This window comes from Puma concolor, chromosome D4 (genome assembly GCF_028749965.1).
Source record: "Puma concolor isolate L17-30 chromosome D4, mPumCon1.1.hap2, whole genome shotgun sequence".
In the NCBI taxonomy this organism is placed as follows: Eukaryota; Metazoa; Chordata; class Mammalia; order Carnivora; family Felidae; genus Puma; species Puma concolor.
The window spans coordinates 45,977,837-45,992,515 of NC_141679.1; the positions used below are offsets into that span (position 1 = coordinate 45,977,837).

The following is a 14,679-nucleotide window of genomic DNA, read 5'->3' on the forward strand; positions in this document are numbered from 1 at the left end:
TCTGACCGTGGGTAAGAGATGTTTGTTTCTAATGTGTAGGTTTGGAGCTAGGTGAAATTACTCACTGTAATCAGCAAGCTCTTGGTTACATAGGCTGAAGATTAAAAAAAAAACAAAAAACAAAAAACAAAAAAAAACAAGAAGGATCGATAAATAATCGGCATGTACAGGCAATCCCGAAATCTCAATTCAGGTGATCATTTCAGTGTCTTCTCCCCCCGGTGAGTGGTTTTGCCCCTTAACCACAGAAGCAGAGGTGACAGAGAGGCTCTCTCACCTCTGCACCTCAGTGACCGACAGGCAGAGACTTAGGGGGCAAAGTGCTTCTGAATAAACAGCATAACATGGACTGGGTGGAAAGGGTGAGAAGGACCTTCCAAAAGAGGGGGTTGAGAGAAGCAAGAGACTTTGGAAGAAGAAATACGAAGTTTACTTAGTTATAGTCGATGGTGTAGTGGGTTATGGCTACGGAGATAGAGAAAAGCAGGTCTTTTCAATAGGCTGTGCAGATACTGCAAAGCTCTTTTGTTTTTTAGTTTATTTCTAAGCAGATTTTAGCCTTTTCCTTTCCTACTGCTTATCTTTTTTGGAAAAGCGCTGTGGCCAGTAAATGTTCCTAGGAGTAAAGAGGCTAATTTAAGAAGCATAACTAGCAGAGACAGGCAATAAATACGATTTTCTATTTTGCTTATCCCCCTGGGAGGCCAATATCAATATTGTGCTAAGTACAAGGACCCCTGAGACTGACAAACAGTCCTTGCCTGCAGTGAGCTCACGCACTGGTGGTAACAGAGTTTATGTATATTCATGAAAGATCATTTCGTAAGACCATGATAAAGGGAGGTGGGATTTTTTTGGTTGTTGTTAACAACAAACCTGGTAATGGTAGTTATTCGAAAGAGACACTTTTGCACGTTATTTAACATGCTCTAATGCCACGAGATAGTTGTTAGCTACATTTTACAAATGCGGAAATTGAAGTTTAGAGAGGTGAAGTTACTTGCCCGAATGTATACAGCAAGCAGGTAGACATGGCTTTAGATCAAGGCATTCTGATTCCAGAGCCTACCTCCTTTACTCGTCAAGCTGTATTGCTTCTCCCTCTAGGGTATGTATATATGGATATGCACTTTTCTTCTGTGAAACATACCTTAGAACTCTAAAATCAGTAAGAAAAAGACAACCAATAGAAAAATGGACCCAATAGGAAATCTAAAAATCAATGAACGTATGCAAAGGTTTTCACATCTCCTTGGTAAATGGTGAAGTGAAGATTAAAACCACAATGAACACCGTTTCACACCTGCCTGAATGGGAACAATTCAAAGCCTGACAATTCCAGTTGTTGGTGAGAATGTGGAGTAGCTACAACTTTTATTTGCTGCTGGTGAGAACGCAAGCTGTACGACCACTTTTGAAAATGGCGTGGGAGCTGTCACTCAGTAACACAAAGCACAGGAAGTTCTCGTCCAATGTAGGGCTCATCAAAAAACCAGTATTTTCAGTATATTTAAATAATGTAATTGTTGATAGACTAGAGGGAAAAGAAGCTGATCAAAATGATCCTGAGTGTAAAAGAAAATAGAATAATAACTATCTGGAGGTCTTGGTCTTAAAGGGGTAAGAGTAGCTACATTTTTGTTATGTGTAGAAGCTGAACATACCAATTTTTATAAGTTCAAGAAACAAAAATGTAACATGCAGATGTTTACGAATAGCTTTGGTTATAGATTACCTGAATCTTTAAAAAAAATTATTTGTTTAACATTTTTATTTATTTTTGAGAGACAGAGACAGAGCGCGAACAGGGGAGGGGCAGAGAGAGGAGGGAGACACAGAATCCGAAGCAGCCTCCAGGCTCTGCATGGTCAGCACAGAGCCCGATGCGGGGTTCGAGCCCACGGACTGTGAGATCATGACCTGAGACGAAGTTGGACAGTTAACCAACTGAGCTACCCAGGCGCCCCTGTAGATTACCTGACTCTTACGTGTCATGTGATTACCCTCCTTTTCTACCATTCTGTTATAATACTGGTGCTCAGACCCCAGTCTTGGTACGGTGTCAGTTCAAATTATCCGCTGAGGACACAGAACATTATGAGAAAGGGGATTTTTTTTTTTTAACAGGACCTTTGGAATTCAAATCTGCTTTTAATAGATCTTCCCAAATGGAGTGCTGTGCACTAAATTTCCCAAACCCACAGCTTCTCCAGGATAAACTTCTTTGGTGAGCGCTGAAATACCAAAGCAGTGATAGAATTCTCTCTCCTCACACATCCTTGTTTATAATCTAACGTTTTATTAGGAACGCCGAAGGCCAACTGAGAAAGGCTACGTGTGTTCTCAGTGTCTTACAAAGAAATTTCAGGGTCATTTTGGCCGCGGGGTCTGCATGCTGATTGATGCTGTGTGTCCTGCAGGGCAGAATAGGAGAACTGGATTTGCAGTTGAAACATGGGAAGGAAGGACCCGAGGAGGTGCAGTACAAAAAAGGCACAGCCTGGCTCTGGTAAGGGGATGCTCTTCTGCTGGGAACGAGTGCTCGTCGTGCGGAATGAACGATGAGGGAGAACGTGGCCACTTTAAAGGCGTGTGCGGAGAATTGTCACTTACCTACCTGCCCGAAGGGGGAGAGGCCAAAAATCTGATAGGTGGATTTTCCACCCTCTCCCTGGCTATCACAAGTAGAGTTTTATTCATAAATCTTAATTATTCTTTAAATTGTTTTGTACAGCAGCGTGGAAATGGTTTGCTTTTCCCTTCACCACCCCCCCCCCATAACTGATTATTTTATATGCTTTCAAGTGAAAGATTCTGTTTTCCCCACTCAATCCACTGTCTTCCTAATTCACATTTAGTCGAGGAATACCCCTCTGCTCCCATGCTCCCCCCCCTCTCCCCAAGACATCTTCATTATTAGGAGCAACTTTACCACGTCAGGGCTTTAATTTCTTTGGCAGACATCCCCTGGTGAATTCCCACTGTATTATCTAGAAATGTGTAAGTGCTGGAACATTAAAAGCAATTTAAATTGTTACATGGGTTAGGAAGAAAACCTTGTCAGATTAATGTGGCAGCAGCCTAAATCTAGGTAAAGTGCCCAGAATCTAAATTGCTTTACCTGCAGCCACGGGTTTCTTTAATCTAAAAATCTATTCAAAGCTTGCTTGAATTTAGATTTATTTACTGATAATTGGTGTATGTAGAAAAGCAGGAGCTCCGTGTGCATGTGTGTATATTTACATAATTCTATTCTAAGTGACATTTTCTAGATTTATTTTAAAAATAGCAACACAGCTTAAAACATTATGACATTGAATTTAAAATTAGAGGTTAAGACTTTGGATTTCACTTCCTCTTTGTGATGATCTTTTGCATAAAGTTTGACTTTCATCTTCTAAAAATGATAATTTGGTGAATGTATAGTCGCATATTGACTATATTCTCCAAAATAGATAGAGACAGAAGGAAGAAAGTGATAGATGAATGTCAAGGATAGCTCCAAGATTTTGACCGTGAATAACGAAAAGTATGGACTTCCCCTTTACTAAGATGCAGACGACGATAGAAAAGCAGGTCTGTGTAGGGGAAGAATCAGGTTTGGAACTTGCTAAGCCTCAGATACATAATTAAACCTCCACTTTGGAGATAATCAGATATGTCGTTGATGATATGAGTCTAGAGTTAGGGGGTGAGATCAGGGCTAGAAATAGAAATTTGGGAATGATCAGCATATCAGCTGTATTTAAAATCCTGATTGCTGGATAAGATCACCTAAGGAATGAGAAAAGGAATGAGAATGAGCGATAGAGAAAAGGTCAGAGGGAAGAGCTTCAGAACACTTCACCATTTAGACGTGGGGTAGATGAAGAGGGAACCGACAAAGCACACGAAAAATTAGTGAACGGTGATGGAGGAAGAAAACCAAGAGAGAATGGAATCTTGAACACCGAGGGAATAAAATATTTCAAGAAAGGAGCAATCAGTTGTGTCAGAGGGTGCGGGGAGGCTGCGCCAATATTTCCACCAATATTTGTGGAAATTTTATAGTATTTATAAAAATTTTGAGTTTATGAAACTCTATATAGTGAAATTATCTGTGGTTGCTTCTTCAAAATGTAAATATTGGCGGTCAATGGGTGTTCTTTTCTATATCTCAGGGCTTTTATATTAAAAAAATTTTTCTGAATATTTGAATTGAGTATACAATCTCCAGATCCACAAGTGGAATCATTTTCTTTCAACTTCGGAGTGATTTTGTAACCAACATTTAAAATTTTATTTTACATACGTACATAGCAACTATTCCATTATCGACAACTTGGAAATAGTAAATTGCTGTTTTAGTGAGCTCTTCTGCAGAAAAAGAGAGAATATCTTAATCAGTTTGGGCTGCTGTAACTAAAATACATAGACTGGATGGCTGACTTAAACGACAGAAACTTACTTCTCACACTTCTAGAGGCTGAGAAATCGAGGTCAGAGGTCTTGTGCCGGTGAGGGCCTGCTTTCTTGTTTGCGGGCAGTCCCCCTTCTCCTTGTGTCTTCACATGTTGGGGAGCAGAGAGAGAAAGCAAGCATTCTGTGTCTCTTCTTACGGGCACTAACCCCATGCATGAGGGGTCCACCCGCAGGATCTCCCAAAGGCCTCACCTAAGAATATAATATAAAGAATGTTAGCAGAGCCACCATTCAGTTTAAGAGATGACATCATCACAACACTGTGTGTCTACAGGTACCTTCTTCCCCGCCTCGGATAAGTGATGTAAGGAATAGGCAGAGGAAACTCTTTGAAATAAAGCTCATATTATAGTGTTTTCACCTTACACTACAATTCCACACATACAGTTTTAGGGCCTGGGGTCATTGCCAGAGGGTCTTATTAACTGATGGATAAGCAAAAAGATTGGGCTCTTATTCTAACATAAACTCTTGCACCTATTTCCAACCTTTACTGCAGGGTCCGAGACATGTTGACTGATGAGATCACCAAGACGGCTGTGAAGTAAGATCCATTCATTCTCTTACCCAAAATTTTCTATGAACATTTTTTTTTTTTCCTGGCGGGTGCAGTTTCTCCCTTTAGAGTACGTCCTAACTTTAAGAACGTTCAAGGACTCTTCAATTATTTAAAAAAAAAAAAAAAGAAAAAAAGAAAAAATCAATTGTCATCCTCTCTCATGTTAAGTTAATTCTTAAGTTAATGTCTTTTTGTGAGAATACGGAGGAATCAATACAAACATGACTTCCACATCAGGAGTCGCTGAGGTCGCGCCCTTGTCGTACACCTAACAAAATGCCCTGTGCTTTGACTTAGATTTAAAGGATTCTCATTTAGTTTGGGATGGGGAAGGGGGGGTGTTGTGGTTTGAAAGAGAATTCCTTGCTAATGTGAATTATGTAGGTTCTACAAATAGGTTATTAAATCTCAATTGTGAGCCCGGAAATAAATCACAGTAGTACTCCCTTTCATTCTCTTTGTGTTATGGGGTCCAGGATATCTAAAAATTGAATTTTTAAATGTTTTTATTTATCTTTGAGAGAGAGCGTGCAAGCAAGGGAAGGGCAAAGAGAGAGGGGGACAGAGGATCAGAAGCCGGCTGTGATGCGGGGCTCGAACTCACGAACTGTGAGACCAGGACCTGAGCCTAAGCCGGATGCTCAACTGACTGAACCACCCGGGCTCTCCTAAAAACCGGATTTTTAAATGCTAAAAATGAATGTGATGACCCATTAAAAAGGCAGTTTCAATCATATCCTTATGGTCGTTTTAACAAAAATAACGAGTATTACTACCTTGAGGCTTTTTATTTATCTTAAGCCAACTCTCAACAGAAAATTATACCCTAATGAACTTGCTTGAACAATCTCTTCGGGTTCCTTTGCTAACAAGCTGAGTAATTGTTTCTGGCAGTAAGTTACACGTCAGTTATGTCCGCTTCTCCCTTCCACCATCACCTTTAGCTGCTGCCTTTCTTCTTATCCACCAAATAACATAGATAGACCTTTGACCTACGGGATTTCATGTGTCCATATTATCTAGACATAATTCATTTCAATATAGTTTATCCCTATCGTGTTCCAGAACTTTCTGTGGCTAAATAGGTTTTGCCTTAATCACAGTACACGATCACCACTCAGCCTAATGCCTTCTGAATAAAGGGAAATAGAAGTGGTAATCCTCCCCTGCACCCACTTCTGTGGGAGGCACTGGGAAATATCTGTTGACATATCTGTTGACAAAATGAAAACTAAAGTACAGAGAGGCTTCGATAGGGACTCATTTGTGTCTGCTTATCTAGTTTGGTGAATTGCAGACACAGTGGGGGAGCGGAGCGCTCAGCTGCCTGTTGGAGGGGAGGGTGTGCTGGAGCGGGGCGGGGAGGGGGGGGACTGTCTTCAGCCCTTACCTTTCATAGTTTGTTCTATTATGTAATCTACTTATATCCTGGTAAAAACCGTGCTCTGACATTTGCAGGGGGGAAAAAAAGCCGTGGAACGCTGAAGAAAATAGCAGCTGTCTATTAAAACAAGCTATCATTTTGCCTCTCTAGTAGCTTGTGCATTTTCCATTCTAAAATTTTATTTCAACAAGATTTTAATCTTCCGATTTGCCAGGCATCGTTTCATGAAATGCCTACGAAGAGTGTCTTCACATTCTCAGTGGCACGGAGTAAAAATAATTCATGTTCTCATAGTGTTCCCTTTTCATCAAAAATTTCAAAGTATTTTATAGACCTTATCTTATTAAAGCAATGCCGACAATAGTAGGTATGACAGCAAGTCAGGTTCAAAGGCTGAGAGATTAATGATAGAGCAGGGGGGGAAAAGAATCACTCTGCGTCTCTCTCTTTTTCCCCCTGGCTTCCTCCAACCATGTGAAGACCCCACCACCACCTGCTGCCAGCTTAGCCTTCTTTGGACCATGGCCGCCACAGGCTGGTTTGGGCCATTGTAAGACTTACTTTGTTCTGAGCCGTATAAGTTAAATGCAGGAAGTAAAACACCAGTCACAGGATTAGACTGATTTGCTCACTTAAGAGCAGTTTTAAAGCATCAAGGATAGGGCTAAAGGAGAATCAGAGAACAGATAAAACCTGATGATTGATGTAAGTTCATTTTCATTGTTGTTAATTAAATAGATTTGAACCCGAAGATGAAAATCCCCAAAGGACTGGGTCACTTTACTAATATGTAATGTAATACTTTGTCCCAAAGAAAGCATCCTTGTAGCTCATCCTTCCTGTGCTTTTTAATTAGGTTAATGGCATCAGTTTGTTCCAAAGGACAGTTTAATTAAAATGCTAGTGGTGTTGCCTAGATAAATACTGTACTGATGCTGACATGTTATTATGCAAATTAGTTACTACTGCCCGACTGGGGCGGGGCAGGGGGTGGGGTGGGGTGGGGGGGATAGTTATTTGATCAACAAGCTGATGAGTATTTGCTGAACTGGTTGTAGATGTTTACCTGGCCAGCTCCTCCACGAATTTGTTTCACGAAATCCGTATTGTCTCCTTTCCAGAAGTCGCTGTGTGCAGCAAGTAGGGAATGCAGAGACGACCAAGAGAAACTGGTCACAGTACCTTTGTGAAATGTACAGCGTGGTCTGAGCATGCGTTATGTGGACCGAGAAATACTTTTTTCTATTCAAAGATTAATGTCCGAATACACATTTAGTCCGCAACCGAAGGTGTCATTACTAGTGGCTTTAAATAACATTTTTCTCCATTTTACAAGGACAATACATGTTCAGGAATGTCAAGGCCAATAAGACTTCTGAAACAAAACCATGTTGGGCACGGTTTTGGAACTGAAGCTAAATAATGCTCTCTCAGAATTTCAGAGTTATAAGAGTGCTTTTCGTGTCATCTTGTCTAATACCCTTGTTTTAAAAAGATTTGGTATCCTATTCCTGGGGACCATCCGAACTTTTCTCTATGGTGATAACCACTGGGGATCGAAGTCTTGACACTGAGAATTTAAAACTTTTTTTTTTTTTTTTTTTTCATTCAGGGATTCATGGCCATTTTGTAGCAGGACAGGCTTCAGGATATTCTCAGCTAAAGGAAAGAGATAATGTTAGAAATAAAAGATTTCATTTTTTTTTTTTTTTTTAATGTAATGTTATGGCTTGGGCACCCAGGAATACCCAGACCTTGCCTGGCTTTCTGGTGTTTTATTATTAGCTATCTGAGTTCCCAGTAATCCTCACTGCAAAACTCTAGCAAAACCTGGGTTGAAGGCATCTGCTTAGCCTTCAAGCCTTCCTTCTGTTTTCTCCCTCCATCCCATCCCCTGATGTGAATGTTGTGCTCTTATCCACTTACAGCAGGCCTCATAGTGGAAGAAATTAAGGATGAGTGAACCAAATGACCCACTGGGCAGAGCAAGCTTTCACTGAGTTTAACCACCCCAAGGTGGGAGAACGAGAAGGCAGGAGGGATTAGATGTGTAGGACGATGGAGGAGCTGAGTCCCATTCTTACCAGACGGAAGCAAAAATACAAGAACATGTGTGAATACTAACCTTTTAATGCCCACTAGCTCACATGCTTAGTCATGCCTGTGGCCTGGGTCTGGAGGTCCTCAGCTCGCAAGGGGAGCGGGGCCGAAAGTCTTCCTCATCTAACATACCTGTTCCGTTCCTATGCTGGGGTCGTTCTTGGACAGGAGCCATTCTCGGATGGACACACAGATTCACGTTCAAGTCTCAAGTCCAGTTTTTGGGAAACATTTTGTCTGTTTGTATGGGAGTCCACAACCAGGCCAGAACTGAAGTGTGATGGTACGGGTGCCCTCTTGCCTGACTTCTGTTATGACACAGGTGGCAAGCCAAGAGTATCGCATCAGTGTCCATTTAAGATTTTATTCTATAGAATCACCTTGGAATTATGGAATAATGCTAAACATTCATTTTCAAATGGTAAGTATATTTTGGAAGGTTCAGGTTTCTTGGGGCACCTGGGTGGCTCAGTCAGTTAAGCTCTTGACTCTGGCTCAGGTCATGATTTCATGGTTTGTGAGATCAAGCCCATTGTCAGGCTCTGTGCTGACAGTGTGGAGCCTGTTTGGGTCTCTCTCTCTCTCTTCTCTCTCTCTCTCTCTCTCTCTCTCTCAAAATAAATAAAAAAAATAAAAGGTTCAGGTTTCTTGATACTAACTTCAGAAGTCAAGGGTCGCCTGAGTGGCTCAGTCAGTTGAGCCTCCGACTCTCGGTTTCAGCTCAGGTCATGACATCACGATTTGTGAGTTTGAGCCTTGCGTCAGGCTCTGTTGCTGATGGCGTGGGGCCTGCTTGGAATTCTCTCTCTCCCCCCTCTTTCTTCTACCCTGCTCACTCACTCACTCTCTCTCTCTCTCTCTCTCTCTCTCTCAAAATACATAACTAGAATTAAGAAAAAAAGTCAAATTTAAGATTTTGTTGGGGCGCCTGGGTGGCGCAGTCGGTTAAGCGTCCGACTTCAGCCAGGTCACGATCTTGCGGTCCGTGAGTTCGAGCCCCGAGTCGGGCTCTGGGCTGATGGCTCAGAGCCTGGAGCCTGTTAACGATTCTGTGTCTCCCTCTCTCTCTGCCCCTCCCCTGTTCATGCTCTGTCTCTCTCTGTCCCAAAAATAAAAAACGTTGAAAAAAAAAATTTTTTTTTTTTAAATAAAAAAAAAAAATAAGATTTTGTTGCTAATATTAAAAAGAAAACACCATTTGGATAATGAGAAAAGACAACTGTCAATCCAGATAATTTAAAAACAGGCTTTGGGGCATCTGGGTGGCTCAGTCAGTTAAGCATCTGACTTTGGCTCAGGTCATGGTCTCAGAGTTCATGAGTTCGAGCCCCGCGTCGGGCTCTGTGCCGACGGCTCAGAGCCTGGAGCCTGCTTCGGAGTCTGTCTCCCTCTCTCTCTGCCCCTTCCCTGCTCGTGCTATCTCTGTCTCTCAAAAATAAATGAGCATTAAAGAAATCAAAATAAAATAAAAACAGGCCATCTTTGCGTCTTATCTAGGGTCTCTAAAATTATATTCCAAACTAACTTGAAGGTTGCTGGCTTTGGCACATCAAGGGGAAGAAGGGGAGGATAATATGATGACTGCCAGAAGCTGCCAGCGTGGCAGGTGGCTGGTGAAGGACGCTATCCGAGTGGCTCCCTAGAAGCTGTTTCCACACACCAGTGCCTTAGAAAAGCCAGAGGCCAATTCCATTCTGCTGCTCTAATTCACGCAACTGCCCTCGCTTGTGTTTTCAGAACAAATCGATAGAGTTCTGTGGGCCAGAGATGACACAGAAGGCGACAGCTTAGGAAATGCAGTGTCCAATGATGAAATAAAAATTTCAGAAGGAAAGAACTCAGATACATGAGCTCAGGTCTGTAGGTTGCAAAACAAGCACATTGAGCATATACATGTATGAGGAGAGTGAAAACGCAGCACGAGTGTCCGGAGAAGGAAAAAAAAAGCCACAGGCCTCCAGGAACAAGCAGACGCGCGCTGGTGAAGCTCGGGCAAGGAATAGAGGTGTTTTTGACCTCATCTGCCTTCTCTGTAATAACACCTTCTCTTCTCTCAGTTAATGCCCCCAAATCCTCTCTTGGAATTTTTTTTTTTTTTTTTTTTTTTTTTAAACAGGGAGAGCCCAGTGGTCAAGGGCAACGCGCTGTTAGCCTTAAGCAGCCTTGCTGTCGTCGTATCCAGACACGAAGCCAGCCTCTCCTCCGACTCTGAGGGGGTCCCGGAGGTGAGTTAAGGGTGACTTGAACCAGTTGGGCGGCGTTTGAAAAGTGAGCAGTGTCTTTGAGCCTGGCCCTGAATTTACGAGGTTAGAGTCTATGCTTTGCAACAGCACCAAGTTATGCTACTCGAGGGGCCTTTACACTGTGAGCTTGAGGGTCTCCTACGACACTTTCCCTTGCTGCTTTTTTGTTTTCCTTTCTCCATCACAGTTAAGTGGTCATTTCCATTCGAAGGTACCAATTTTATGCAACAGGGGTTGTCTTTCTGTGATTGCATCAGTGGTAACCAATCTTGGGAGGTTAACTAGGCTTACTGAAAGTGAACAATGCTGTCAAAAAAAATGATAAATAAGCAGTGTTTACCGACTGAAAAAAAATCGTACTTTGCATTTTAATTGTAGATGTCAATGACAAAGTGCCTATTCATTTTTGCAAGGCGTTTATTTCTTAATTAAACATGTGGCGAGCTGGCCAATGTTCATTTCCAATGTGCTTTTACAGATCATTCATATCTGTCAAAATAAAAAGGCATGGATTTATTCTTCTTTTAAGCCCCATTATCTAGTAGCTTGCACTATCTGGAGACAATATAGCCAAGTGGTTAAAAAGCAGAGGCTTTGGAATAGGAGAGTCCTCTATTTAAATCCCAGTACTTGAACTTTCTAGCTCTGCGGCCTATTTTCGGTAACTTCCCCTTTCAAAGCCTGGTCCCCCATCTGTAAAATGGGGATAACGATACTTACCAGCAAGGACTCTTGCGAGGATTCAAGGAATTAATGTATGTAGAGCACAGCAGCTAGTAGATACTAAGCTCCCGGCAAGAGTAACCATCATCTGACTTCTTGCTGCAAAAACTAGACTTTATTCAATGTCACTCAGCCTGTCTCTGTTCCCTCAGCGTGTCTGTCTCGTGGGCCATCTGTACTCCTCTTTCATGGTGGAGTTTTTTGGTCGCAAGCAAGGGAACCAACTCTCAGCTAAGTAAAAAAGGAACCAGAAGGATGTGGAATCTGGAAGCCCGTGGAATTCAAGGCACAGCTGAAAACTGGGTTTGGGAAAGGACATCAGGCACAGGAACTGATATCAGAACCATCTGAGCAGACTACCCCCACTGGGATGGTCACTTAAGGTTTAGGGTCCCCTGGGTCTCATACCCACACCTTGGGCGGGTCAGATGGGTAGCTTCATCGAGCATTTAACCAAGCTTCAGATCACGGAGGAGGGGATTCTCCAAAGGTGCTGTCACCACTGAACAAGAGCATAGGTGCTTTTGCTGGGTGGCAAAAGCTACAAATGTACATTTCACGTGGGGAAGGCAAAGAGGCCAAGGAATTATTGCATGAAGGATAAAAGGGTAGTTACCGTACGAAAATTTAAATCCAGAATCTTATTTTAATGATGAGAAAGACGAAACTTTTTTTTTTTTTTTTAATTTTTAAGACGAAACTTTTTACGAGAGGAAATGTTTTATATCCTTGAAAGAGCCATGGAGTACTTTAGCAAAGACAACATGCTAAGTAGAATCTTATGACCTAAAAAGTGAATGTGCCTTTCTAGGATCCCTTGTTTGGGGCAGTTGTGCTGGCAGTTTGCCCCAGTAGTAACCAGGGTTCTGGCTCAGAGGTGGAGTTTCAGGCAGTCGTCATCTTCTTTACTCCCCCCGCCCTTTGTTCTGTGCTGTAACACATATTAGACGAAACATCGAGAACCACAGAAGCCAAAGATGGGGCTTTGCTTTTATTCTTGATGGCCTTGTCTTTGGCTATTCCTCAGTACAAACTCAAGACCTCCTTATCTGATTAAAATTGAAGTTTTCAAACTCTGTTCAAAGCTGCATATGACTAACAACTAAAGGTCTTAGGAAGAAGGCCTTCTTTGAGTCAAGGAATTAATTTCAAGGATACTTAACACCGCATTGACCTTTATCATTTGTACCACCTGAGTGTCATCACCATGTGAGTTAATGAATGCTTTTGACATCCATGGTCATGAATGATTTTGAAAACCAAGTTCTCTTTATAATAAGTTGGATTTTGTTGTGGTTTTCGTTTTCGTTTTCGTTTTTTTGCATTCTCTTTCCTCCTCTTTTCCCAACTGAAGGATCATTCATGCTTTCATACCTAATTAGCTAGGCAATTGTTGTGATGATTCAAAATGATAAATATATGGTGATAGTAAGCAGAAATGCTAAAGATAGTGATGAAAATTTCACAAGGCTGCTTCAGTGCCTCCCTTGTGAAATGGCAAGTCATCGAAATGAGACATTGTGAATTTCTTTTCTCTGCACATCTTTTTCACCCCCCCCCCCCATCACCCTCACTAAACACAGGCAAGCACAGGGAGAGCTCTCAGATATGGTCTGTTTTGCAGCCCCCAGACTCTCACCTCTGCTTGCCTTGAACAAAAGGTAAATCGTACTCCTGTTGGGGCACAGGTCAAAGATGTGTATTTGTCAAATACTTATCTGCCTCCCAAAGTCCTGGCCAGTGAAGCTTACTTTTTGAGAAGAGCATTTTACTCTTTAATAACAGAAGGGGGTTGTACCCTGGATCTAGAAACAATGTTTAGGTTTTTTCTTTTTTTCCATTACCATTTCATGGTTTTTTTTTCTTCATTTACAGGTTCATCCTAATTTCCTTTCAATGAAAGAGTGGGTTTCCATGGTGTCTGATACTCTCCTGGTCATTGTGGATAGCCATCACCAACCCAGAGGACAAATCTTCTCCTCATTTTATTATGTAAGTCTGAGAATAAGAGAAATAATAATAAAAAAAAAAAAAGATGGAAAACCCAAGGGTTGAGTTGTCTCCTATTAGTTGTTCACGTGAAAGCCATGCTGGGGTAATTATTCTCAGTCTTAGCCGTATGTTAAAATCACCTGGGGAAGTTTTAAGTGTGTGCGCATGTGTATGTGTGCATATGTACACACTTTATATATATATATATGTATATGTGTATCTATATATGTCTATATATGTATCTATGTCTATATATGCCTATAGACATCTAGATAGACATCTATATCTTATCTCTCTCTATAGATAGATAGATAGATAGATAGATAGATAGATAGATAGATAGATGTATCCAGAAAAAATAAATACTGACCTGTAGGCCTCCTTTAATTTAATTGCTTAGGGATAGGTCTTGGGCGTTATCAGTCTTTTGAAAGGTCTCTGGATTATTCCCATGTGTAGTCAGAGTCAAGAGCTACAGCTGTAGTGAAATAAACATTAGTTGAAGATTGCTGTCCCTGAGTGTCCAGTCATAGTTGTTTGTTTGTTTGTTTTAATGTTTATTTATTTTTGAGAGAGAGAAAGAGACCGAGCGCAACTGCAGGAGGGACAGAGAGAGAGGGAGGTGCAGAATCTGAAGCAGGCTCCAGGCTCTGAGCTTTCAGTACAGAGCCCAATTTGGGGCTCAAACCCATAAACCATGAGATCATGACCTGAGCCGAAGTCAGATGCTCAATTGACTGAGCCACCAAGACGCCCCTAGTCATGGTTTTTTTTTTAATTTCAGGATATGTGACCGTGGGCAGTTCACTTAATCGTTTGGGACCTTTGTTTCCTTGTGTGTAAACCAGGCAATTGAACAGTATTATCAGTAGTGATTTTAGCCTCAGCTCCACCCTTTACTAGTTTTGTGAAAGTTGACCTGATACTTCACCCACCATTTTGTTTTCCTTACCTGTAAAATGAAGGTAAAAACTAATGCTTTGCCAACTTCATAAAAGATTGGTGAGGATCACATGATGTCATTTGTGGGAAAATGTCCTGAAAACTGTGAAATACTCTTCATGTACAGAGCAATATTGTTGTTGATCATAAAAAAAAGTACCTGTTACTTAAGAGTCACTCTTTTTCTTCTTGCTAATAGCCTAAGATTTTGAAACAAACTGAAAATACAACTCTTTTGTTGAGGTTTTCTTTTCCCTTCACTGGCTCTAATGCAT

The 14,679-nt window shown here is 41.5% G+C and overlaps 1 protein-coding gene across 8 annotated transcripts in view; it reads left to right on the forward strand.

Moving 5' to 3' along the window:
* FOCAD (focadhesin) overlaps window positions 1-14,679 on the forward strand; it is a 317,812-nt gene that overhangs the window by 238,775 nt on the left and 64,358 nt on the right. For all 8 annotated transcript variants that reach the window (XM_086685396.1, XM_086685393.1, XM_086685394.1 and 5 more), the window contains 4 exons: window positions 2,421-2,509; window positions 4,961-5,005; window positions 10,621-10,729; window positions 13,346-13,462. In XM_086685396.1, the coding sequence (XP_086541522.1) occupies window positions 2,421-2,509; window positions 4,961-5,005; window positions 10,621-10,729; window positions 13,346-13,462 (360 nt within the window). The remainder of the gene's footprint in view (window positions 1-2,420; window positions 2,510-4,960; window positions 5,006-10,620; window positions 10,730-13,345; window positions 13,463-14,679) is intronic.